The following is a 20,694-nucleotide window of genomic DNA, read 5'->3' as shown; positions in this document are numbered from 1 at the left end:
GGAGGGGGTGCTGCTTGCCTTCCCCGTTATCTGCAGCAATCCACGGTGACTAATGCTCCCAGTTGGTAAAAAGGCAGTGTAATCAAAACACTTTTTTTTTTTAGTCCTTAAAGTTAGTCATTCTCCCAGAGTGGAGGAAAAAAAAAAAAAAAAAAAAAGCCCACAGCAGGCACCACGAGATGCAAGCTGAGAGGCCTGCACTGCTGGGTGGAACCAAAGCATTGGCTGTGGCAGCTCCTGCGGGTCAGAGGCCAGGGCTCCTCCTCCTCTGGGCCCTTGGGTATCCTTCCTCCACACCCGCATTTGTTCTTGCTTTCCCCAACATCTGGGCCTTCTGATCCCTGAAGGACATCCATGCCATGTCAGGGGCTGCCCTTTCCTCTCACCCTGCCCGGTGCTGCCACCTGCTGGCCTGGCGCTCTCCGTGCTGGAGGAAGCATATAAAAGCTCCCAGGATGAGGCCCAGCTTGGCACCCTGGTCGTAGGGTGGTACTCCCTCCACCCACAACCTGGCTATTTAGTAGCGGTGTTTCTCCTGGTTCCATCTGCCTGCTGGCTTCTGACCTGACTGTGCCTTGACAGAACCATAGGTTGTTGCAGGTCAAATGGCAAACTATAGTGGCAAAAGCATACGGATCAAAGCTAGGGTACTCAGGTCAGAAACCCCATTTCAGTGCTTCATGAAGCTATACTATAGCTTCATGGCTATACTTCAGCTCCATCATCTGTGAAATGGTAATAATGGTAGTATCCACCTCACAGGGTTGTGGCAAGGATTAAATGTGAACTGCAGAGAATAGTGCCTGTCATGTCATGAGTGCTCAATTATTATTGACTTATAATAAAAATAATAACAATTAAGTGGAATATACACCATCTCATCGCCCTTTCTTGTCCAAGGCAGACATGACTAATCAATCACAGAACTTCCCCACTGATGGCAGATTCCCCAGAATCCTCAACACTGCATTCCAGGCAGACAATCAGAGCAGGCATATGGGATGATATCCATTCACCATCCCAGATCTAACCTGGATCTTTCCCATTGCAGTTAAGGAAAATGAGGTCCAGAGGAGGGACAAGACTCCCTCAAGCCACTTGGAGGCAGAGCCACAGGTCAGACAGGCGTTCCTGGTTCTGCCCGCTTCTTGCTGGCCTGGCTTCTGATGTGTCACTTCACCCTGACCTTTGAGCAGTCTGTGTGGCCTTCCTGCCACTGGAAATCTCACCTGATTTCTTCCATCTTCTCCCACCCTTGCTCCTCCTATGTCCTTGTCCCCCAAAGGCCCTGGGAAAGCTATTGTTCTGAGACATCCTACTGAGCAGGTGCAGAGCGGGGAGAAGTGGGGCAGTGAGGCCATACAGAAACCTGAGGCCTGTGTCTGAATATCTGCAGGAGCCTCCCTGAGGAATCAAGACCTTTAGGGCTCCAAGAGAGCTGAGCCCACCAATTTGGCCCTGTCACATTCAGTTTTTCAGCCTTAGCCCGGTGCTCTAATGAAGCCCCTGACAGCCCAGGTCCAGGTTCTGGGAATGTTCACTCTTTACTAATGAGAGCTGGCATGGTGAAAGACTCAGGGGCCAGCCCTAGACTTCTGTGTGGGAAAGGCTGGGAGAGGACAGGACATGACAATCCCAGAGATGAGGGTCAGGGAGGGGGAAGTACCTGCTTACCAACTTCTGAGTAAAAAACTCCAAGGCAAAGTTGGGGGCTGATGGCGGAGCAGGTTCTGCTGCTGCTTTTCCTCTCATAAACAGCTTTGCCCAGGAGCAGACTTCTACCACCTGAACACTCTTTTAAACTTCAGGCTCAGACTTCTGGGGAAGAATCAGTATTTACAAGGCTTGAAACCAGGAGCATCCACCTCTACTCAAAGCGCCTCCACTCTCAGCTTCTACTTAGAAACCCAATTTTCTCTTTTCCATTCCTTCCCTGCAGGGGCAGGATCAATCTGTATCATGCTGTCCCTTTGGTTATAAATAAGAAAGACATAGCTCCCGACCCTGTAGGCTGAGTTTTTCACAACACTGGGAAGTGTTTGTGTGTCTCCGTGTTCAGCTCCCCAGGGATCAATGTCTCATTGCACAGCAGGCTCAGGACAGCAGGATGCCTGACTGTCCCTCCTCAGCCCAGTGCCCCTCTAGCTGAGTGAATGAGCCACAGGTAAGGAGACCAAGCAGGCACATTCCAGACAGACTCCTGGGAAGACACCATTCTTTTTAGTAACCTCAAAGATCCTGCCGGTGGCATTAAAGATTTGAGGCGACCTGTCAACTGCACAGCCCCAGAAAAATTCATATTTAGTTAGCTTTATCCAAGATATCGCCAGTTCCTCAGACCTGCCCAATTCTCTGGGCTTGCCCCTCTGTTCACCTGCCTTTCCCATTCTCCTATTTCCCCAGGGTCTCTAGAGTCAACAGGACAGCTGACTTGGAACCTTGCAATGCTGGAGACTTTGGGGATGTGATCTACCCACTCCATCTTATAGATGAGGGGACCAAGGCCACAAAGGGGATGTGACTTATCTGAGGTCAGTTACAGTGTCAAAGGTGGAACTGGAAATAGAGCCTCAGACTCCTCCAGACTTGTAGTCCAGAACTTATCCATTCTAGACCTCTAAGATGTGTCTGCTGTCCTCCAGCCCTGAAGCAGACTTCTCCTAGGATATGGCAGTTACCTAGGCTAAAATTTGGAAATAATTATCCCTGTGGGGCATAACTGAGGGAGGCAGAACATGGGGAAGGGAGGAAGCAAGTGGGAAAACTATTCACAGGTGCTAAATGCCAGGAGTCTCCTAAACCCATAACAGCCCTTCCATCCATCACGCTCTCTGGAAAGCAGCAAGGACTCTCTCTCTCCCTTCACCCACACTCTCTGACCAGGCTGCCCTTTGGTGACTTCTCCTCATCCTCCTTACTCTTCAAGGCTGCTCTTTTTCTCATTTTGGCCTGTTTCCTAAGGAACAACATGGTAATGAAGCTGATCTGCATGATGTGCTTGGGGACCCAACCTCCACTGGAAACTTAAGAGTCGAACTATGGGCTCTCAAGAATGGAAACAGAAAACACAAATGAGAGACTGCATCCTGTGGCCCACCCTCCTACCCCTCCTGCTCAAGCCCTCTACTCCACCCTAGGAGGTCAGAACAAATCATACACTACTTTTGCTCTAGGTCATTGGTCATATCTTTCACGCTAGGTCATTGATTAGCAACTCCCTAAGCAGTCCCTGAAGCACTCCTGGTCCATTTTAGGAAGGAGAATTCCTAGAGAGAAGGTCACTGGGGGCCCAGCAGCACCTGCATGGGCCTCACCGCCTTCTTGTCTCTCTTCTAAGGCAGGGAGGTACTTAGGGGTGAGGAAACCAAGTCAGCCCAGAATCCCAGGCAACTTGTGAGCCACAAGGCCCTGAATTCTGACTTTAGGAGACCCAAGGCAAGTCAGCTGCTTGTTGGACCTGTCTGTGTCTTAGCCATGGTAAGTTCCCTCTGCCTGGAGCCTCCTCACCCCTCATCTCAGATTCACCTGGCTAGCCCTGATTCTGCCTTCAGGGCTTGGCTTACACACTGGATCCTCCTGGAAGTCTTCCCTAAAACTCCATGTGCTGCCTCAGGGTCCCTTTCCAGGCTGCCACCACACCTCATTCTATCCCATCATATAGCATGACTGTAATTGCCTGCTCGTCTCTCCCTCCAGGAAAGTAGCTCTGGGAAGGAACAAGGGCAGGGCAGATACTTCCCTGAGATGGTTATATCCTAAGATTGGCTCAGTACCTAATATTAGTACAACTAATATTAGTTAAATGAAGGAATAGAAAGAATGGGGCAATTTACATCATTTGAGTCCTGTAGAGGAGACCAAAGGGAAGGGCTGAATGGCAGGGAGCAACCCATACTCTGCATCTTCTCGTGTTGAATAAATCTACAGAACATTCCAACCTGAAAAGGATCTATGTATTGACATTCAGAGCCCTGTGCCACCTTGGAGGGGAAACGTCCATTTGTTTGCAACAGGTAATGCGTGTGTGGTGTACAAACTGTAAAAGACAGGAAACAGCATTCAGAAAATATAAGTTTTCCACCTTCTCCATCCCCAATGGCTTCTTCTCCCATAGACAATTGCTGCCACTGTATCTGGATTAGAAACCACTTGACAGAGAGAATAGGCCGGCTAAGGGCCCCGCGTGGTCCGGTGAAGAGATCTTTAGGAGTCAGTGTTGAAGGCAGAAAACGGCCCCAGAGGTCCCCCTCATCCCCCGTTGCAGCCTGAGTCTCTAAGTTCTAGGCCAGAGCCAGAGGGTCGCCGGCAAGCGAAACTCCGCAGCCAGCACGCTGCAGCAGAAGGGTTAACGCGCCGGGCTCCGCCTCCCAACCGCCTCTTCCGGGCAGAGGGGCGGGCTCACGTCACTTCCTGGAGACTGGCTGAATCCGGAAGTGATCCCAGAGGAACGAGTTGTGGCCGAGGACCCCGGCGGCAGGCCCAGGTTCGGGACCATGAGCTGGTGAGTGAGGCCCGGGCGGCGGGAGCTGCTGGACCCGCGGACCCGCGGACCCGCGAGGCCCCTGGCCCTGCTTCATTGCCGCGTTCCGGCTCTCCCCGGTCCCGCGCGACCCCTCCACCCCAGAGCAAGGCCCGATAGCCCCTGCCCTAGGGTCGTTCCCTCGGTGTTTTCCCGGAGTCGCCATCTCTCAGCAGGACTCCCTGGGAGAGTGGCGGAGGATCCTCTTAGCCTGGAACTCCGCGTCTGACCCCTGTTTTGCCGGACTCGTGTCCTCCTAGCTCCTTGGGACTTCCTTGTTCCCTCCTTTTTTAAACACCCATTGAGGTGGAGTCAGTGTCGTCTCTCTCCCCTGTGGGCATCTCTGCCCCGCACCAATCCCTCCAGAGCTGTGGCCCTCTCTGTGGCAGCCTGGACCCAGTTCACTAATCAAAACCCACTCCCTTTGGGGTAACTACCCGTTGCACGACTTAACAGTCTTCAAAAGACAAGGAAAACTTGCTTCTCTTCTTAGAGGGGCCAGAATTACACCCCGCACACACCCTCCCACTGTGGGATTGGACTGGTTTTAATCATTCCAGGGCTATTACTCACTGCCTGGCCTCTAAATAGGCATGGTTAAGTTTAAACTTATGGGAACTATCATGCCATAAGAAAAGAAGCCAGGGAGTCTTAGAGTAATAGAGTCACAATTGCAGTTGCTGCAGAATGATGTGATACTTGGGTCATAGTAGACACTTCTAATGGTTTATTTATTTTGTAAGACTCAGTTTGCCCAAAAGGAAATCCCCATTTGTTGCTCTCGATTATTTATGTTCACAAGAGAGAATTGTGACTTGCCTGCCTTCCTGGGGCTTTCTTAGAGGATACTCATATGCAGGACCTTACCTTACCGTCAGGCCCAAGGACCTGTGTAGCCACAACCCTGGAACTCAGGGGATTCAACTGTAATGTGTGAATAAATTGACCCCCAGAGATGTACAAGATTAATCAGCCCATGGGCATAGAGAACATATTTGCCACTCTGTCCTCAGAGTCTAGTGTGCTTGTTTATGCGAAGTGCATGATAACCAGTTACGAATGAATGAAAATGGTAGAATATCCTTCATGAAGACTTTTGCAGTTTAACTTTTGGCCATCAGTGGAGACCGCAAGCAGCTGATGTCAGTCAGTGTCAGGGATAGCGCTCTAAAGTAAAATGCGAACCATCTGTCCCCTCCCCCACCTGTGTCTTAGACCAAGATTGATGGACAAATGTGAGACAATCACTGCTAGCACGTGAGGGAAGCCCGAAGCAATGCCCTAATAAGCCCCCACAGGAGCTGCTGCTTCTACCTCCACCATTTGCTCCAGGAGGCCAATAGGGGGCTGGAGCCTTAAAAAGCTACCTTTCCTGTCTTGTGATAACCTAGTTAGTGGTGGGCAAAGCGGCAGTTCTTCAGTTCCCTTTCCTGGAGGAATTACGTCCTTTCAGTGTCATTCTGGGCCCCCAGTCTTGGGATATAGATGTCCTCTTGGCTGCTGTGTCTTGAATCTTTAGAGTGTTCTTGCCTAATTTTTCAAAGTGAAAAGCAGGCAGTACAGGTGCTTTATATTGCCTAGATTGATATTTACTGTCTTTGCTTCACAAGTTGGGAGAAGAGCAGAGCAAAAACTAATAAAGGTAAATGATTCTCTGGGTGATCTGAAACAGGTTGTTTTCACCTGTCTCACAGAACGTTTCTCTTCTGAAAAAAACAGTAGCCCATTCCTTAAAGGTTAGCCTGTCAGGTTGGAGAGAATTGAAATTGACAACTGTCTAACAAGAGCTGAGATTTTCATCTAGTAGCTTTAATTTACCAGTACATGCACATCTTGGTACCTCCTCAGACTGAGAGTCACAACCAGAAAGGTGGCTTTGTCCCTCAAAGCTGAGATTCCTTTCTCTTCCCCCTTAAAGGGCTTCTACGTCATCTCTTGCGTGGACCCTGACCCTCTCAAAGAGAGGAACAGCACCGGCGCCTGGGCACACAATCACACTCAGTTCCTAGCTCAATGGCTGGCAAGGAGACCAGGGCTGGGTCCTTCTGATTCACTCCCTGAGCGGTTTTCCTGCCCCCAGAATGAATCCATCCATTCATGTGAGACTGGAATTCTCATTAGGGGAAGAGACCAGAGTGACGTAGAGCCATCATGGGAGGCTGATGCCCAAGGTCAAGTTCACCAAGTACATGGGCTGTGCCAAGCCATCATTAAATAAGGCCCAGGAGCACATGGCCCATGGTCCCCAGAGGGTAACCATTGTTCTGGGCTAGGCTGAGCTTTCAAAATGTCACAGTGAGAAATGTCCAATATTGATGCCCTTTGCACACTGTGGACTTTGCATGAAGAGTGAGAGGCCTTTGTTCCCTGCTTGCTCTGTGCAGGCAACCCGCCCACCCTCTGTTTGTTTAGTGGGTACCTGCTGTCTTCCTGCACCATCTACCCATCCACTCAGCCACCACCCATACACCCATCTGCCTTTCAGCAGAGTGACCCAGTGGTCTGTCCTACTAGGAAGAAGGCATTTGATATTCACATCTCACGTCACAGATTCACTTCTTGGCCTCAAGCCAAATGCTTCGCTCTCGCTCTCCCCACCTCCTTCCCACATTTGCCCCCCTCCCCACTTTCTCTCTCTCTCCTCTCCACTCATCCCCTCCCTCCCTACTTCTGTCTCCCTCTTGTCTCCCTTTCTCCCTTCCTGTCTCTCTCTTCCCTGTTTTCCAGCGTATACTCAGGTGGCTTTATTATGGTATGGAGGGAGAATTAAGTAGAATTAAGAATAGGGATCTTAATCTAAGCTGGCTCCAGGAATTTTAGCCTCCCGTTGAACCATACACCTTGATGATTTTAGGCTTAAACGATGAGGAAAAGGGAGTACTGGAAGAAATCTCCCTATACCTAGGGGTCCAGTAGTTTGACGAGAAGGAAGGAAATTAGAGGCAGAGCAGATAAGTGTGAGTAGGAGTTAGAGTGCTGTGTTCAGGTTCTGGCTCAGCCACTCACAGTGCAGCTTGGTCAAGCATTGAACCATTCTCTGTCTTGGTTTCTCCATCTGTGGCATGGAGCGTCCATTCCCGCTAACAGTTTGCCACCTGAGCCTGCTGTGAAATGAGTGGAGTGATGATATTTTTCTGACTCTTCTAGGGTCTTCTGCCACTGTCTGCCCTTTGCACTTTGGTGTTCCTCATGCTTGATCCTTTTTGTTTCTTTCCTGTTCTCACCCTGTATTCCCTTGCCATCATCTTCAGGATAGAGGCCCAACTCTGGGCCAGGGCTTCTGAGGCTCTCTGGGCCTGGCTGCCTGTCTTCACTCTGTGTGTGCCATCCTCCAAGCTTGTCCTGCTCTCTCATGCCCTTGTGCCTCTGGATAACTGTGCCTTCTGCCTGAAATGCTTCTCCTTCACTCGCACCCTGTCCACCAGGCCAGCATCCACTCATCCTTCAAGCATCAGGCCACGCTTTACCTCCTCTGAGGGTCTTCCCTGCATGGCCCCCCACACCCTGCCATGCTGCACTGGGTGCTGCCTCTCTGACCTTCTCTTCTGACCCTCATCAGCATCTGTACTCCGCTGGCTGGTTTACTTGTCTGTGAGTTCTTGAGCATGGGGACTGTCTTGTGGTCATCGCTATTCACTAGCACTGTTCCTGGCAGTCAGGAAGTGTTCATTAAATGTATGAATGGGGCCTTTTTTCCCTTTTCCTGACTTGCCTCAGCTCAGGAAAAATGTTAAGATAAAAACGTGCAGAACCTACCAACCACTTCCTAAAATGAAGAGCCTCTGAAAGTACTATTGTTAAATTGACTGACACAAGTGGCTTCCAGGTCAGGCTGCCTGTGATTTCTCCTCCCCACTCCTCTCTGATCCTCCACTCCAAACTGCTTTACTGGGTTTCTTCTGTACTTCCATAGTGCTTCTACTATAGCGTTTCTGCGTCCTTCTAGGTGTCAGAGACACGCACCTCCCTTCCACACCAACCCCATGAGAACAGGAGCGACATACAGCTTCTTCATCTTTATGTACACATAGTGGGTATCATGCACATAGAGGATATCTAACAGGTAATTGTTAAATTAATGGAATGTAAAGAAGGGTAAACTTCTGGGTCAAACAGAACCATTATTCAAGTCCTTTATGATTACCATTGCTATCTCACATGTGTAGAGTGCTTCTAACTTTTCAGATGGCTTTCCCATCCTTTGTCTGACTTCATGCTTACGTCTGGGCAAGCAGTGCAGTCTTATTATCCCCCTTGGCAACTTACTAGAATTCATTCAGCCAGTACCTGGCAGAACTGGAACTAAAACCTGTATCTCCTGAGTATTCTGTCCCCGTGATCAGGAATATTAGAAGAGTGGCAGACCATTCCCAAGCTGACTGGATCATGGAATTTCGCTTTGCTGGGGTGTGTTGACACTAGCAGGTTGGTAATGAATCGGTAATGAATCACAGGGAGTTGTCAGTCTTCACACACAAGTGATAGAGGAAGTCCTTGTGCCATGCAGACCTCTAGGTGTCCTGTAACTGGCTTAGCTTCTTCTACCTATGGGGCCCCTGCCTGGGGCAGCCTCACCAGTCATGTCCTCTGTGACTTTGGACACACCAAGCTTTTCTTCTTCTCTGGAGAGCATAGTAATGCCTTGAAGACAGGGGCCCTATAAAATGTCTGTGAGATTCTGTATGTGAGCTTGCTCTTATTTCAGATGTTTAATGAGAGGAGAAGGATGTCTCCCAGATCTTGGAGCAGTCAGAAAGAGTCAAGTGTCTTGAGTCCCATAGCTACTTAGTCAGAGGTGTTATATGTATTATACTCTTTAAGAAAATCTGCTGGGGTAGTCTTTAGAGTCAGCTGTTAACCTATTAGAGTTGTTTTCCCAAACTCATGATTTTGGTGGCTAATCCATCAAATAGGGCCCAGTATAGTGCGATGCACATACATGGTACTCAACAAATATTTGTTGATTTAATGCTTGTTCAACATTTATAATGTGCAAAAGTCTGTGCTAAATGTTGAGGAACATTTAAAAGACTTGCATGAGTCAGTCTCTGTCTTCAACTAGAGTATGGAAAGTGCTAGGGATTCAAAAGGACAACCGATCACTAAATGTCAGCGTGGCATCATCAAGAAAGACTTGAAGCAGGAGATGTAATTTTAACTGAACCTTGACTTAGCAAATACGTGCTGTTTCAGTGGGAGTGAGAGAAGGATCCAGGTTAGAAGCATGGTGTGAAAAAGGTGTGTGGAGTCAGAATGTGTCAGGAGTGTTTGTGTGGACTGTCAGGAGGCCAGCTTGGAGGTGGTAAATAGTGGTTTGGGTAGAGGCTGCGTTGGGGAGAATTGGCACTCCACCTCAGAGCCACGTTATACAGTGCTTTCAGTGCCATGCTGAGGACTTGAAATTGAGCCTAGGCTTTTGAAAATTGAAGGCTTTTGAGCAGGGAAGTGGCATGGCCAAAGCAATGATTTAGTCAGATTATTTTGGCAGTGGCCTGCAGGATAACTCAGAAGAGAAAGAATGGAGCTAAGGACGCTAACTTGGACAATAGTTCAATAGTTTCCTTCTTTTTTTTTTTTTTTTTTTTTTCCAATGGGGGATCTCACTGTTGCCCAGACTGGAGTGCAGTGGTGCAATTACAGCTCACCACAGTCTCAAACTCCTGGGCCCAAGCGATCCTCCTGCCTTAGCCTCCTGAGTGCCTGGGACTATACGTGTTAGCCACCACACCTGGACTAGTTTCCACAGTTTTTTGAACACAACTCACAGTTAGAAATATCTTTGATATCACAACTCACACACACACTCTTATACTTGAAATAAAAGTTTCACACAGTATGTGTGCAATGCACTCTGATATTTTCTATTATGTTCTTGTTCGTGGTTTTTGTTTGTTTTTTGAGACAGGCTCTCGCCCTATTGCCCAGGCTGGAGTGCAGTGGCACCATCTCAGCTCACTGCAACCTCTACTTCCCGGGTTGAAGCGGTTCTCATGCCTCAGCCTCCCAGGTAGCTGGGATTACAAGCATGCACCACCATTTGTTAGTAGAGACTGGGTTTCGCTAGGTTGACCAGGCTGATTTCAAACTTCTGGATTCGAGTAATCTACCCACCTCAGTGCTAGGATTACAAGCATGAGCCACTGCGGCCAACCTTGTTTGTTTTTTTAAAGAATGACCCACCTCAGTTGACTTTTTTTTTTCCTTCTTCCTGAGGTGAGTGCATATGATTTTTTTAATTTCATAACTGATTTTGATCTATGTGTACAACGGAAGACTGTGTAGCAGTTTAAATGATCTTTGAGTGATAGATGTTCTACAAAGACCTCAAGTTTGAAAACCACCTATCTAAGAATATCATTACAAATAGACTATAAGCTAACATCTTTAACTCCAGCAACTGAAGATAGGGTTGCTTGTATATTTGGTTGTTTCACTGGGTTAATAAGAAATACAGAAGGGGCAGCTGTAAAGAACACTGGCTGAGTTATTTCTAAGAACTTATTCCATAGATTTGAAAACTGTCAATTGCTTTCCAGAAAAGAAAACCCAAGTGAACAAAAGCTCATACGAAGATGTTTGGTCCTATTAGTAATCAGGAAAAACAGATTAAACCAACAATGAGATGCCGTTTCACAGCCATCAGACTGGCAGAAATTTTAAAGCCTGACAATGCCAAGTATCTGAGGGTGAGGAACAGTAGGAACTCACATACACTGCAGGAGGGGGTGTAAATTGGAGATTTTGCAGTTGGAACAGTAGCTGTCCCCTACCCCGGAGAAACTCCCGTGCCTCCATACAGCAGGGAACACACGCGGGAGTGTGAGGGGCATCGTCATGTCCAGATGCCCAGCCTCTGGAGAATGGGGAAATAAATTGTGATGTCTTTACATGATGAAATATTACGGGCACCAAAAAAAATGTAGTCGTTAAAATGGGTAAAATAGAGCTTTGTGTACCATTGCGGGCAAATCTCAAGAGTCTAATGCTGAATGTAAAAAGCTAGCTTCAGAATGATACATTCAAATAAATAAGAATGATACACTCAACATTGCAGGCCGGTCACGGTGGCTGATGCCTGTAATCCCAACACTTTGGGAGGCCAAGGCAGGCAAATCACTTGAGGTCAGGAGTTCGAGACCAGCCTGACCAACATGGTGAAACCCCATCTCTACTAAAAATACAAAGATTAGCCAGGCATGGTGGTGCACGCCTGTAATCCCCAGCTACTAGGGAGGCTGAGGCAGGAGAATCACTTGAGCCCAGGAGGCGGAGGTTTCAGTGAGCCAAGATCACACTGCTGCGCTCCAGCCTGGGTGATAGAGCGAGACTCCATCTCAAAAAAAAAAAAGAATGATACATTCAACATTGCACTATTTATATAAACATTAGACCTATAAAGCAATACTATATTTTGCATATGGACTTACACAGTAAACGTATGGGAATAGTATTAAATTCAGAATCGTGGTTACTCTAGGATAACAAGGAAGGAGAGAAGGAAATGGAATCTCAGGGGCCAGCCGAGGTGGCTCACACCTATAATCCCAGCACTTTGAGAGACCAAGGCAGGAGGATTGCTTGAGTCCAGCAGTTGGAGACTAACCTGGGCAGTGTAGTGAGACTCTCTACAAAAAAAATTAAAAATTAGCCAGAGGTGGTGGTGCAAGCCCGTAATCCCAGCCCCTTGGCAGGCTGAGGCAGGTGGACTGCTAGAGCCCGGGAATTCAAGGTTGCAGCAAGCTGTGATCACACCACCGCACCTCAGCCTGGGTACAGAGACCCTGTCTCAAAAAAACTAAGTAAAAAAAAGAAAGAAATAACAATCTCAGGGTGTGATACTCAGGGAGCTTCAACAGTATCTGTACTGTTTTGTTGCTTAAATAATAATATCTAAAGGAAGCATGGCTTCGTTAGAATTTGACAAAGCCAGGTGGTGGACACATAAGTATTTATTCTATATTCCCTGTATTTTTGTGTGTATTTACAATATTTCATATTTTTTTAATTTTTAAATCATTGCTGGGGCAGACCTCACTTTCTATAGCAAGAGAATGTTTGCCTGCGCTCCCCCAACCCCCAACCCCAGGGTGGGGACGATCTAGGGAGGGAGCCTAGAAGTCAATTTCCATCCAGCCGTCTTCCTTCTACCTCTTGCTTTTTAGGGGCCAAACTTTCAGCAGAGAAGAGGAAAAATGTAGTGTGAGAGCTCTTTATAATTGCTGATTGGTAGGAGACAGGAGCGAAATGAGATTAAAGATGGTACCTCAGAAGCTAAACAGACGGTGTGGTGCTGTCAGAGTCTAAGCCACTGTCAGCCCATCGGAATGGAGATTAGACCAGTGGAGGTTCTCTCAGCTTGTGGAGTCCGCAGGACAAGCCTTTCACCTCCAAATGCAAACCCATATTCTACCCCTTCTTATGTTACAGATTAGAATGAGAATAGGTGATTACTTGTCTGTCAGATATTAGGATCTTCTTAAGGGGCTGCAAATAAAAATCCAAACTGCCTCCTTGAGTTGCCTGCCTTCCTCTCTTAGGTGCTCCATCAGCCTCCACACTTTTGTCAAAATCCTTTCACTATTTAGGGGGAAGTCGCCACTCAAATTTAGGCAAACTTATCACTTGGGCCTGGTGGTGGTGCATCATGGTATGGGTCAGCTGCTTGCCCCCAAAACAAACAAATAATGTCAGGTTTCCTAACCATTCTTGGCGGGGGTGAATATACTTATCTCTGTAACTTCTTACAAGTCACCCCTTCTGGACCTGGCTGGTCGTCATCTTCAAAATATCACCACCACCTTCTCTGCAATAAAACAGACTGCTTACTGTGTGTCAAGATCTGTTGTAAGCAATAAACTCATGTAACCTTCATAGCGACCCTAGAGGATGAGTAAATTATTGTCTATCCTATTTTATAGATAAAGAGACGGAGACACAGGGAGGTGAGGTCACTTGCCCAGAGTCTCACAACTGGTAATAGGCAGAGTGAGGATTTGAACCCCAGCTGTCTGGCTCCAGGGTCCATCCCCTGATCTCATGCGCTGTCTCTCCCATGAAGTGCAGGAGTGGACACTTCAAATAAACTGATGTATCAGCAGTGCCTCTGCAGAGTCCGGCAATAGTAGATGCTCAATAAATGGTTGCTTTGTTGAGATGATCTCCCAGCTCTCGTGCGACTTAATGTTGGGTGCTTCATCCTGTCTTTACTTTTCAGAGGTCAGCCTGTGGAGCAGTGGGGAAGAAGGGATCACAGCTGAGCTGGAAGACTGTTCTAGTCCAAGTCACAAACCACCAAGTCACAGTCATTCCTTTTATTTTTAAACACACACATACCTACTCGGACTGATGGCGGGTTGGGGTCAAGTTCTGTGTGTTCTGGTTTTGGATCAAGCTAATTTAGAGAAAGGATTGAAGTAGGGCTGGAGGCTGTGGTCATAAGCACTGGGGAAAGGACTGATTTCCAGCTCAGTTCATGTCCCTCTCTGCTGGGGTCTCCGCCTTGCTCGGGCTGAACTTTACTTGGCCTTTGGCATTGTGGCCAGCTGGCCCATCAGACAGAGAGGATGGCATCCAACCAGCAGCTGTTCTGCCGGACCTAGATGGCTCTCGATAAGCCCTGCCCCGGCTCTGGCCCTCTGTTGTTTCTCTCCCACCATTAAGGTGGTGGTGGCCTTGTGGGGCCTCAGGCCAGAGCAGGCAGCAACCCAAGGATAGAGTAACAGAAGGCCCGGGGGGGAGGGGCTTGTCCTTCCAGCCTGCTGGAGCTGCTGCCTCTCGCCCACCTTCCTGCTCTTGCCGAGACAGTGACTCAGGCCCAGACCACTCCCCGGGGAGCCAGGATTTCAGCCACTATCAACCACCACCGCCTACTCTTTGCTCAGCCCTCCCTCCATTTTCACCTCCCTTACCTCCCTCGCCCCCAAAACTGTGGGTCTCTTGCCCAGCTAGAGATAGCAGAAAGATACGGGGTGGGGCAGACTGAATCACTCCAGAGTTCTTTCCACCCCCAAGCCAGACCGAGGCTTATTCACATTTAGTAGGATTCTGGAGGCCAAGCAAAGACCCAGGAAGCAGGTTTAGGGTTCAGCCTCTTTCCACTCTTTGTCATGAAAATGGGACTCTCCAAAGAAAGCAGGGACAAGAGCTCTGCTGGGGTGACCAGGGGATCCCCACCCAACTGCCATCTGGGCCTGCCTTTTATCTCTGCCTCTGCAGAGCGGGTGAGGAAACAAAAGATGGAGAAACCTAGCAAATTGAAAATGCAAAAGAGCTGTTTTTGTAAATAGACATTACACAAGAGCAGGGGCTTTTTTGGAAAGGTTTTACTGAGACAGACAGAATTAGCCAACTGGCATCATGCTGCTAATAGAGATATTTACTGTTTGAAAAAGTATATTTGTAGCTTTGGAGAACATCCTGTTGACTTTTTCTTTATTATGAAAGAAAATAGAATCTTTCCCCCCTTTGCCCTCCGTACACACAGAACTTTTTTTCTTTTTGAGGTGGGGCAGTTGGGGGTTGGAGAAGAGGAGGGTTGAAAGAAATGTTTTCTCCATTTTGTTGCTGAGACTAAAATATCTCTTCTCCTGCCCTCTGGTGCTCATATTTATGGAATGGGAAGCAGAATCAAGCTAGGACTCCTACTCCAGAGGCAGAGAGCTCAGAACCCTCTTAATTTCTTCCAGAACTCAGAGACGCCCGGGGGAGCAAGCCCTGTCTTCACTCTGGCTCTCTGCTCACATCCCTGATTCCAAGGGGAGCACTGAGGCAAGTGTGAGGAGGAGGGAGGAGAGTCCCGAAGCCCAGTTGGGCCTCCTGCCCTGGAGCAGTGCCAACCCCGGGCTGCTATGACCTGGCAGTACCAAGGCCGCTGCTCTCAGGCTGTGGCACTATCGCTCTTGCCCCATGCCCTCCAAAGCAGCTGCTTCTCCTAAGGAAATCCCCTGTGCCTGCAGTAGGAGAGCCACGGGGATGAAATGGGAACTCAAGGGGAGAAGAGGCACAAGAGTCTGCTGAGTGCAGTTGTGTTGCCTTTCCTTTCTCCCTTCCTTGCCACCTTTCACTCCTTTCTGCAGGAATGCTCCGTTTCAGTGCAGGGAGAATCTGATCCTTCCATCAGGGCACCTGCCCAGTTTTTTGCCCACTTCTCTGGCAGAGTGGGCTCACATCTGCCATTTGGCAGCCTCGGAATAAACCCAGGAGGCTCTTCTCCTTTCATATATCCTCTCAGGCTCTGTAAAGTATTTTCCCTTAACGCATCGTACTCCAATAACTTCATCAGGCTTTGTTCTCAAGGCCAAGGGCCCAGTCCATTTTCTTGGTCTCCACTGAATGTACTGTTGCTGGACTCCAGCACTGGTGGGTATTCTTTTTAGTTTTTGGGTTTGGGGATTTTTTGTTCGTGTTTCGTTTTGTTTTTTAGTTACGTAAGGATTGGGCGCCCAAAGACAATGATACTACCTTTCTTTGTTCTTTATGTAGCATTACCTAAGCATAGCTTTCTTCAGAAACCTTAAATCAGAGCGTGTTATTTTCCAGGCCCCTTGGGCAATGCGCTTATTTTAGTCATTCATTTAATTATTCATCCAGTGCTTACTATGTGCTCAGAACTAGACTATAAGCTGCATGAGATCTTAGAAGGAATCTGCCTCGTTCATCCTAATATCCCTAGAACCTAGCATAGTATTTGGAACAAAGGTGGCCCTTAACAAATGTTTCCTCATTCAATGAAAAGTTGAAAATAGCACTGTGCCTAGTACGGTACTTAACAGGGGTTGCCAAGAAGCATGACATACAGTCCTTGCCCTTGAGGTGCTATGTGTCATAATCCGAAAGCAGGACATTCACACATCAGAGTTAATTAGCCTGTACCCTTTACCATGCAGAGTTTACTTAAGTAATGAAAGGATGGCTCAATATTAGGAAATATGTTTACACAGTTCAACACAATAATAGGTCATAGGAGAACAAACTGGTCATCTAAATGCATGGTGAAAGGCATTGGTGGAATTCAAAAACCTAATCTTTGTAACTTTTAGTAAACTAGGAACAGAAAGATATTTTCTTACAATTAGGAACCTTCCTGGCTGAAATCAAGAAGAGCTGCCTTCATATTTGATAGTGAGGAATCAGATGTAAAGCATTTTTACCAAAGTCGAAAACATTTTTCTATAACTTCAAGCTAATATCATAACATAAGGCAAGAAACGGGTATAAATATTGGGGAAAAAGATGAATTTTATCATATTTTCATACTCTAAGACTGTCTACCTGGAAAACCTAATTAGTTATTTTTCTTCTTTTCCAATTGAATTTCTTAGGCTATATAAATTAAGTATGTAGGTATGGTGACTGGTTACAGAGTAAATGTGCCAGGAAGATAAATTGAAAAAGAGAATCCCATTTACAGTGTAACCAAAAATATAAAATTCCATGGAATGAACCTAAGACATGTATAGAGCTAAAATTTCACATGTGTTACTTTGGGATCTTAATATTTAACAAAGTATATGTAGAGGATGGATATGAAAAAAAACCTTAAGACCAAGAGAGATAAAAAGGCTTGGATGAATGAAAAGAAATATGGCTCTGAATGAGCAAACCAAAAATAGGATCTTCAAAAGTTAATCTATAAATATATTGCACTTCTGGTAATATCCTTATCAGGGGTGTTTAGGTGTGGGGGTGAGAGCATACAGCTAGTGAAATTTATCTTGAATAATTAAAACAGCCAAGAAATTACCTGAAAAAAAATTTAATGATAAGGGATTTGCTTTGCTAAGTATCAGGAACTTTGATACATCTTAATAAATCTGTTATTGGCAAAAGAGTAGATTACTCTGTGATATGGAATAGTAGATGCATTTGATGTTGATAAAATAATTTTTCAAAGATGGAATTTTTTAAAACTATGTTAAAACACCTAACTAGTCATACACTCAAACTCTAAATACAGCAAAGATTTAAATATAAAAAATAAACCACTAAAATTCACGTGGAAATGCAAGGGACACAGAATAGTCAAAATGATCTTGACAAAGAACAAAGCTGGAGAACTCACACTCCCCAGTCTTCATACTACAAAGCTACCGTAATGAAGGTTGTGTGGTGCTGTCATCGAGATAGACATGTAGATGAATGGAATAGAACTGAGAGTCTAGAAATAAACCCTTACATATATGGACAATTGATTTGTAACAAGGATACCAGGACAGTTCAGTGGAAAAAGAATAATCTTCAACAAACAGTGCTGGGACAAATGAATAGCCTCTTGGCAAGGAATGAAGTTGGACCCCTACCTCACACCATATTTAAAAATTAACTCAAAATGGATCAAAGACCTAAATGTAAGAGCTAAACTATAAAAGTCTTAGAAGAAAAGACAGGAGTAAATCTTCATGACCTTGGATTTGTCAAAGGATTCTTATATATGACACCAAAAGCATGAGCGACAAAAGAAACAGGTAAATTGGACTTCATCAAAATGTAAAACTTTGTGCTTCAAAGGACACCATTAAGAAAGTGGAAACCCAACCCATGGATGAGAGAAAATATTTCTGATTACGGGCTAATACCCAGAATATACAAAGAACTCTTAGAACAATAATGATAAAACAGTTTTAGAATGAGCAAAGGATTTGAATAGATGTTACTCCAAAGATATACAAATGAACACTTGAAAATATGCTCAACGTCATTAGTCATTAGAGAAATGCACATCAAAAACACTACCTGATACCCACTAGGATGACTGAAATGAAAAAGACAGTAAATGTTGGCCAGGATGTGGAGAAATTGGAACCCTTATATACCACTGGTGGGAATGTAAAATGATACAATTACTTTGGAAAACAGTCTGGCACATCCTCAAAAGGTTAAACATAGAGTGACCATATGACCCAGTAGTTTTGCTCCTAGATATATGCCCAAGAGAAATAAAAACATATCCACACAAAATCTTGAACATAAATGTTTGTCACAGCATTCATTAATACCCAAAAATGGAAACAACCCAACTGTCCATCATATAAGTGGATAAACAAAATGTAAATCCATACCCTGACCTAGTATTCAGTGATTAAAAAAATAAAAGGATGGAGTACTGATATATGCTACAACATGGATGACCTTCAAAAACATTTTGCTAAGTGAAGGAGGCTGACACAAAAGGCCACATACAAATATAATTCTGTTTCTGTGCATTGTCCAGAAAAGGCAAATCCATAGAGACAAAGCAGAGTAATGGTTGCCAGAGCTGGGGGAGGGGAGTTGCTTGCTAATAGGTGTGGGGTTTCTTTTTGGTGTGATGAAAATGTTCTGAAATTAGATAGCAGTGATTTTTGCATGATTCTGGGAATATACTAAAAACCCCAAATTGTACACTTTAAAAGGGTGAATGTTATGATATGTTATTTAAAAATAAACCAGATTCTGAGTAAAGACGACAGATTGAATACATACATCTAATTTATCTCCCTCACAAATCCTACAAAAAGCACAGTAAAGCAATTTTGTTAAGGCATAAATCCATAGTTCAGGGAGAATAGAAGAGACATTAACAACGAAATTCGGGAATTAGAGTGCAGTTACATGAGGTAACTGACTTAGTTCCAAGAAAGTCAAATCCCAAACTGGCATTTGAGAAAACCAAGAGTTATCCCACCTTACAGAATTCTCAAAGGTTTGGGAGTTGGTACTAAGTACCTCTAGAAGTTGGGTGAAGCCAAGGGCTGAGATCAGGGTGATTGGTTGAAAACTATGAATAGTTTAGAGCCCTAACATCTCCCTAACTCCTTATCACTGGGAGATTGTTCCCACCCCACCCTAGCAGAAGAATGAAGAGTCCTCCACCCCAACCCCCACCTCCAAAGAATTCTGTACCAGGGGACACAAAGGTGGATTTAAGGTGTAAAACTTGTAAAGGTTAAGCCTCAGGGCCCCAATTTAAATGGACTTTTTCCAAGACCCTAGAAGGAACCCTAGGCGTACCTATGTTGTGGTAAACTGAAACATAAAGTATTTATATTGCAATGAGTTTGGCAAACCTCTGTCTTCATTCCTGCTTTTACTTCTTCATACCACCCCTCATGTCAGGCAGTCCTGGAGTAGCCTAGGCTTTTTTGGTGGATGGAACTAGGGAAGGGTGAATTGGGAGTATACTGTTTTAACTGTACTTTGTAAAGACATCTTTGGAAATTGTTAATAAAACAAGAAATCACAGACTCCTGAGTTGGAAATGTGTAAAGGTTACCTTTTGTGGTCAATTTTAAATTTACTTAACTAAAGAGAAAATTGGATTTAAAAATAATGGAAAACAAAAATGATAAGGTGAGTGCTTAAATATATAGAAATCATTCTGAAATCAAAGCATAATAAAACATTTTCCAATTGTACCAAAAGTGAGTAATCCATTAAGAGAACGAGATCCATTTTAAATAGGAGTGATGATTGTTAGATAACTCGGTTAACGAAGAGGAGGAGCAAATCAGAGGAACACATTGATAAAACATTTAAACTTCTAGCAGATTTAACATGAAAGACATAATGAAGATAACAAAATTCAGAATATGCTCTCCTACAAAGACATTAATGACAAACTGGTCACTCACTAATTCAAAGAACATTTAAGATTAGTCACTATTCAAGAAACCTTGAAATGAGCCCTGACATCTTAGTTTATTTGCAGAGGAAACATGAGATTTTTCTAAATTTTACAACAATCCTAAAATTTAGATATTACCAGTAAGCTGAAAAAGGCTTTTCTAAACCATCAGTAGTAGAAAACAAATTTCAAACATCCATACCAGAGGAAAGAGGGAATTATCTTTTTTACTCTTAAGAAAGTGATGCTACCAACTCTGTGTCACGTGAAGAGGCAACCAAACACTAAGCAGCCCAGAAATGTAGGGAGACAAAGACAGAGGTGTGTTAGGTAGATGATTCATAAAAATACTACATTCTTTTCTGATGTTTGTGTCATTTATTAGCTTTTAAAACTTGGCATTTGTGATGCTCTTTTCTCTGCCTAAATATTCACTTTCATGCCTATTTGTATATTTGTAATTTTCTTTAAATGGGGCATACAAAATTGTATAAACTTCAAACCCGCCTCTGAGAGGGCAGCCAGCACAGCTGAGGGTGGGACTGCCCTAGTGAAGTCAGGAGGATGAAGTGAA

General features: G+C 45.4%; 1 protein-coding gene across 1 annotated transcript in view; it reads left to right on the top strand.

The window, feature by feature from the left end:
- The first annotated feature begins 4,402 nt into the window (after positions 1-4,402).
- Positions 4,403-20,694, top strand: part of BIN3 (bridging integrator 3) — a 48,138-nt gene continuing 31,846 nt past the window's right edge. Inside the window, exon 1 of the mRNA XM_023216714.1 lies at positions 4,403-4,501. Within this exon, the coding sequence (XP_023072482.1) occupies positions 4,494-4,501 (8 nt within the window). The 5' untranslated portion in view covers positions 4,403-4,493. The remainder of the gene's footprint in view (positions 4,502-20,694) is intronic.

This window comes from Piliocolobus tephrosceles, chromosome 7, assembly GCF_002776525.5.
Source record: "Piliocolobus tephrosceles isolate RC106 chromosome 7, ASM277652v3, whole genome shotgun sequence".
Taxonomy (NCBI): Eukaryota; Metazoa; Chordata; class Mammalia; order Primates; family Cercopithecidae; genus Piliocolobus; species Piliocolobus tephrosceles.
This window is presented reverse-complemented; position numbering and strand designations above follow the sequence as displayed.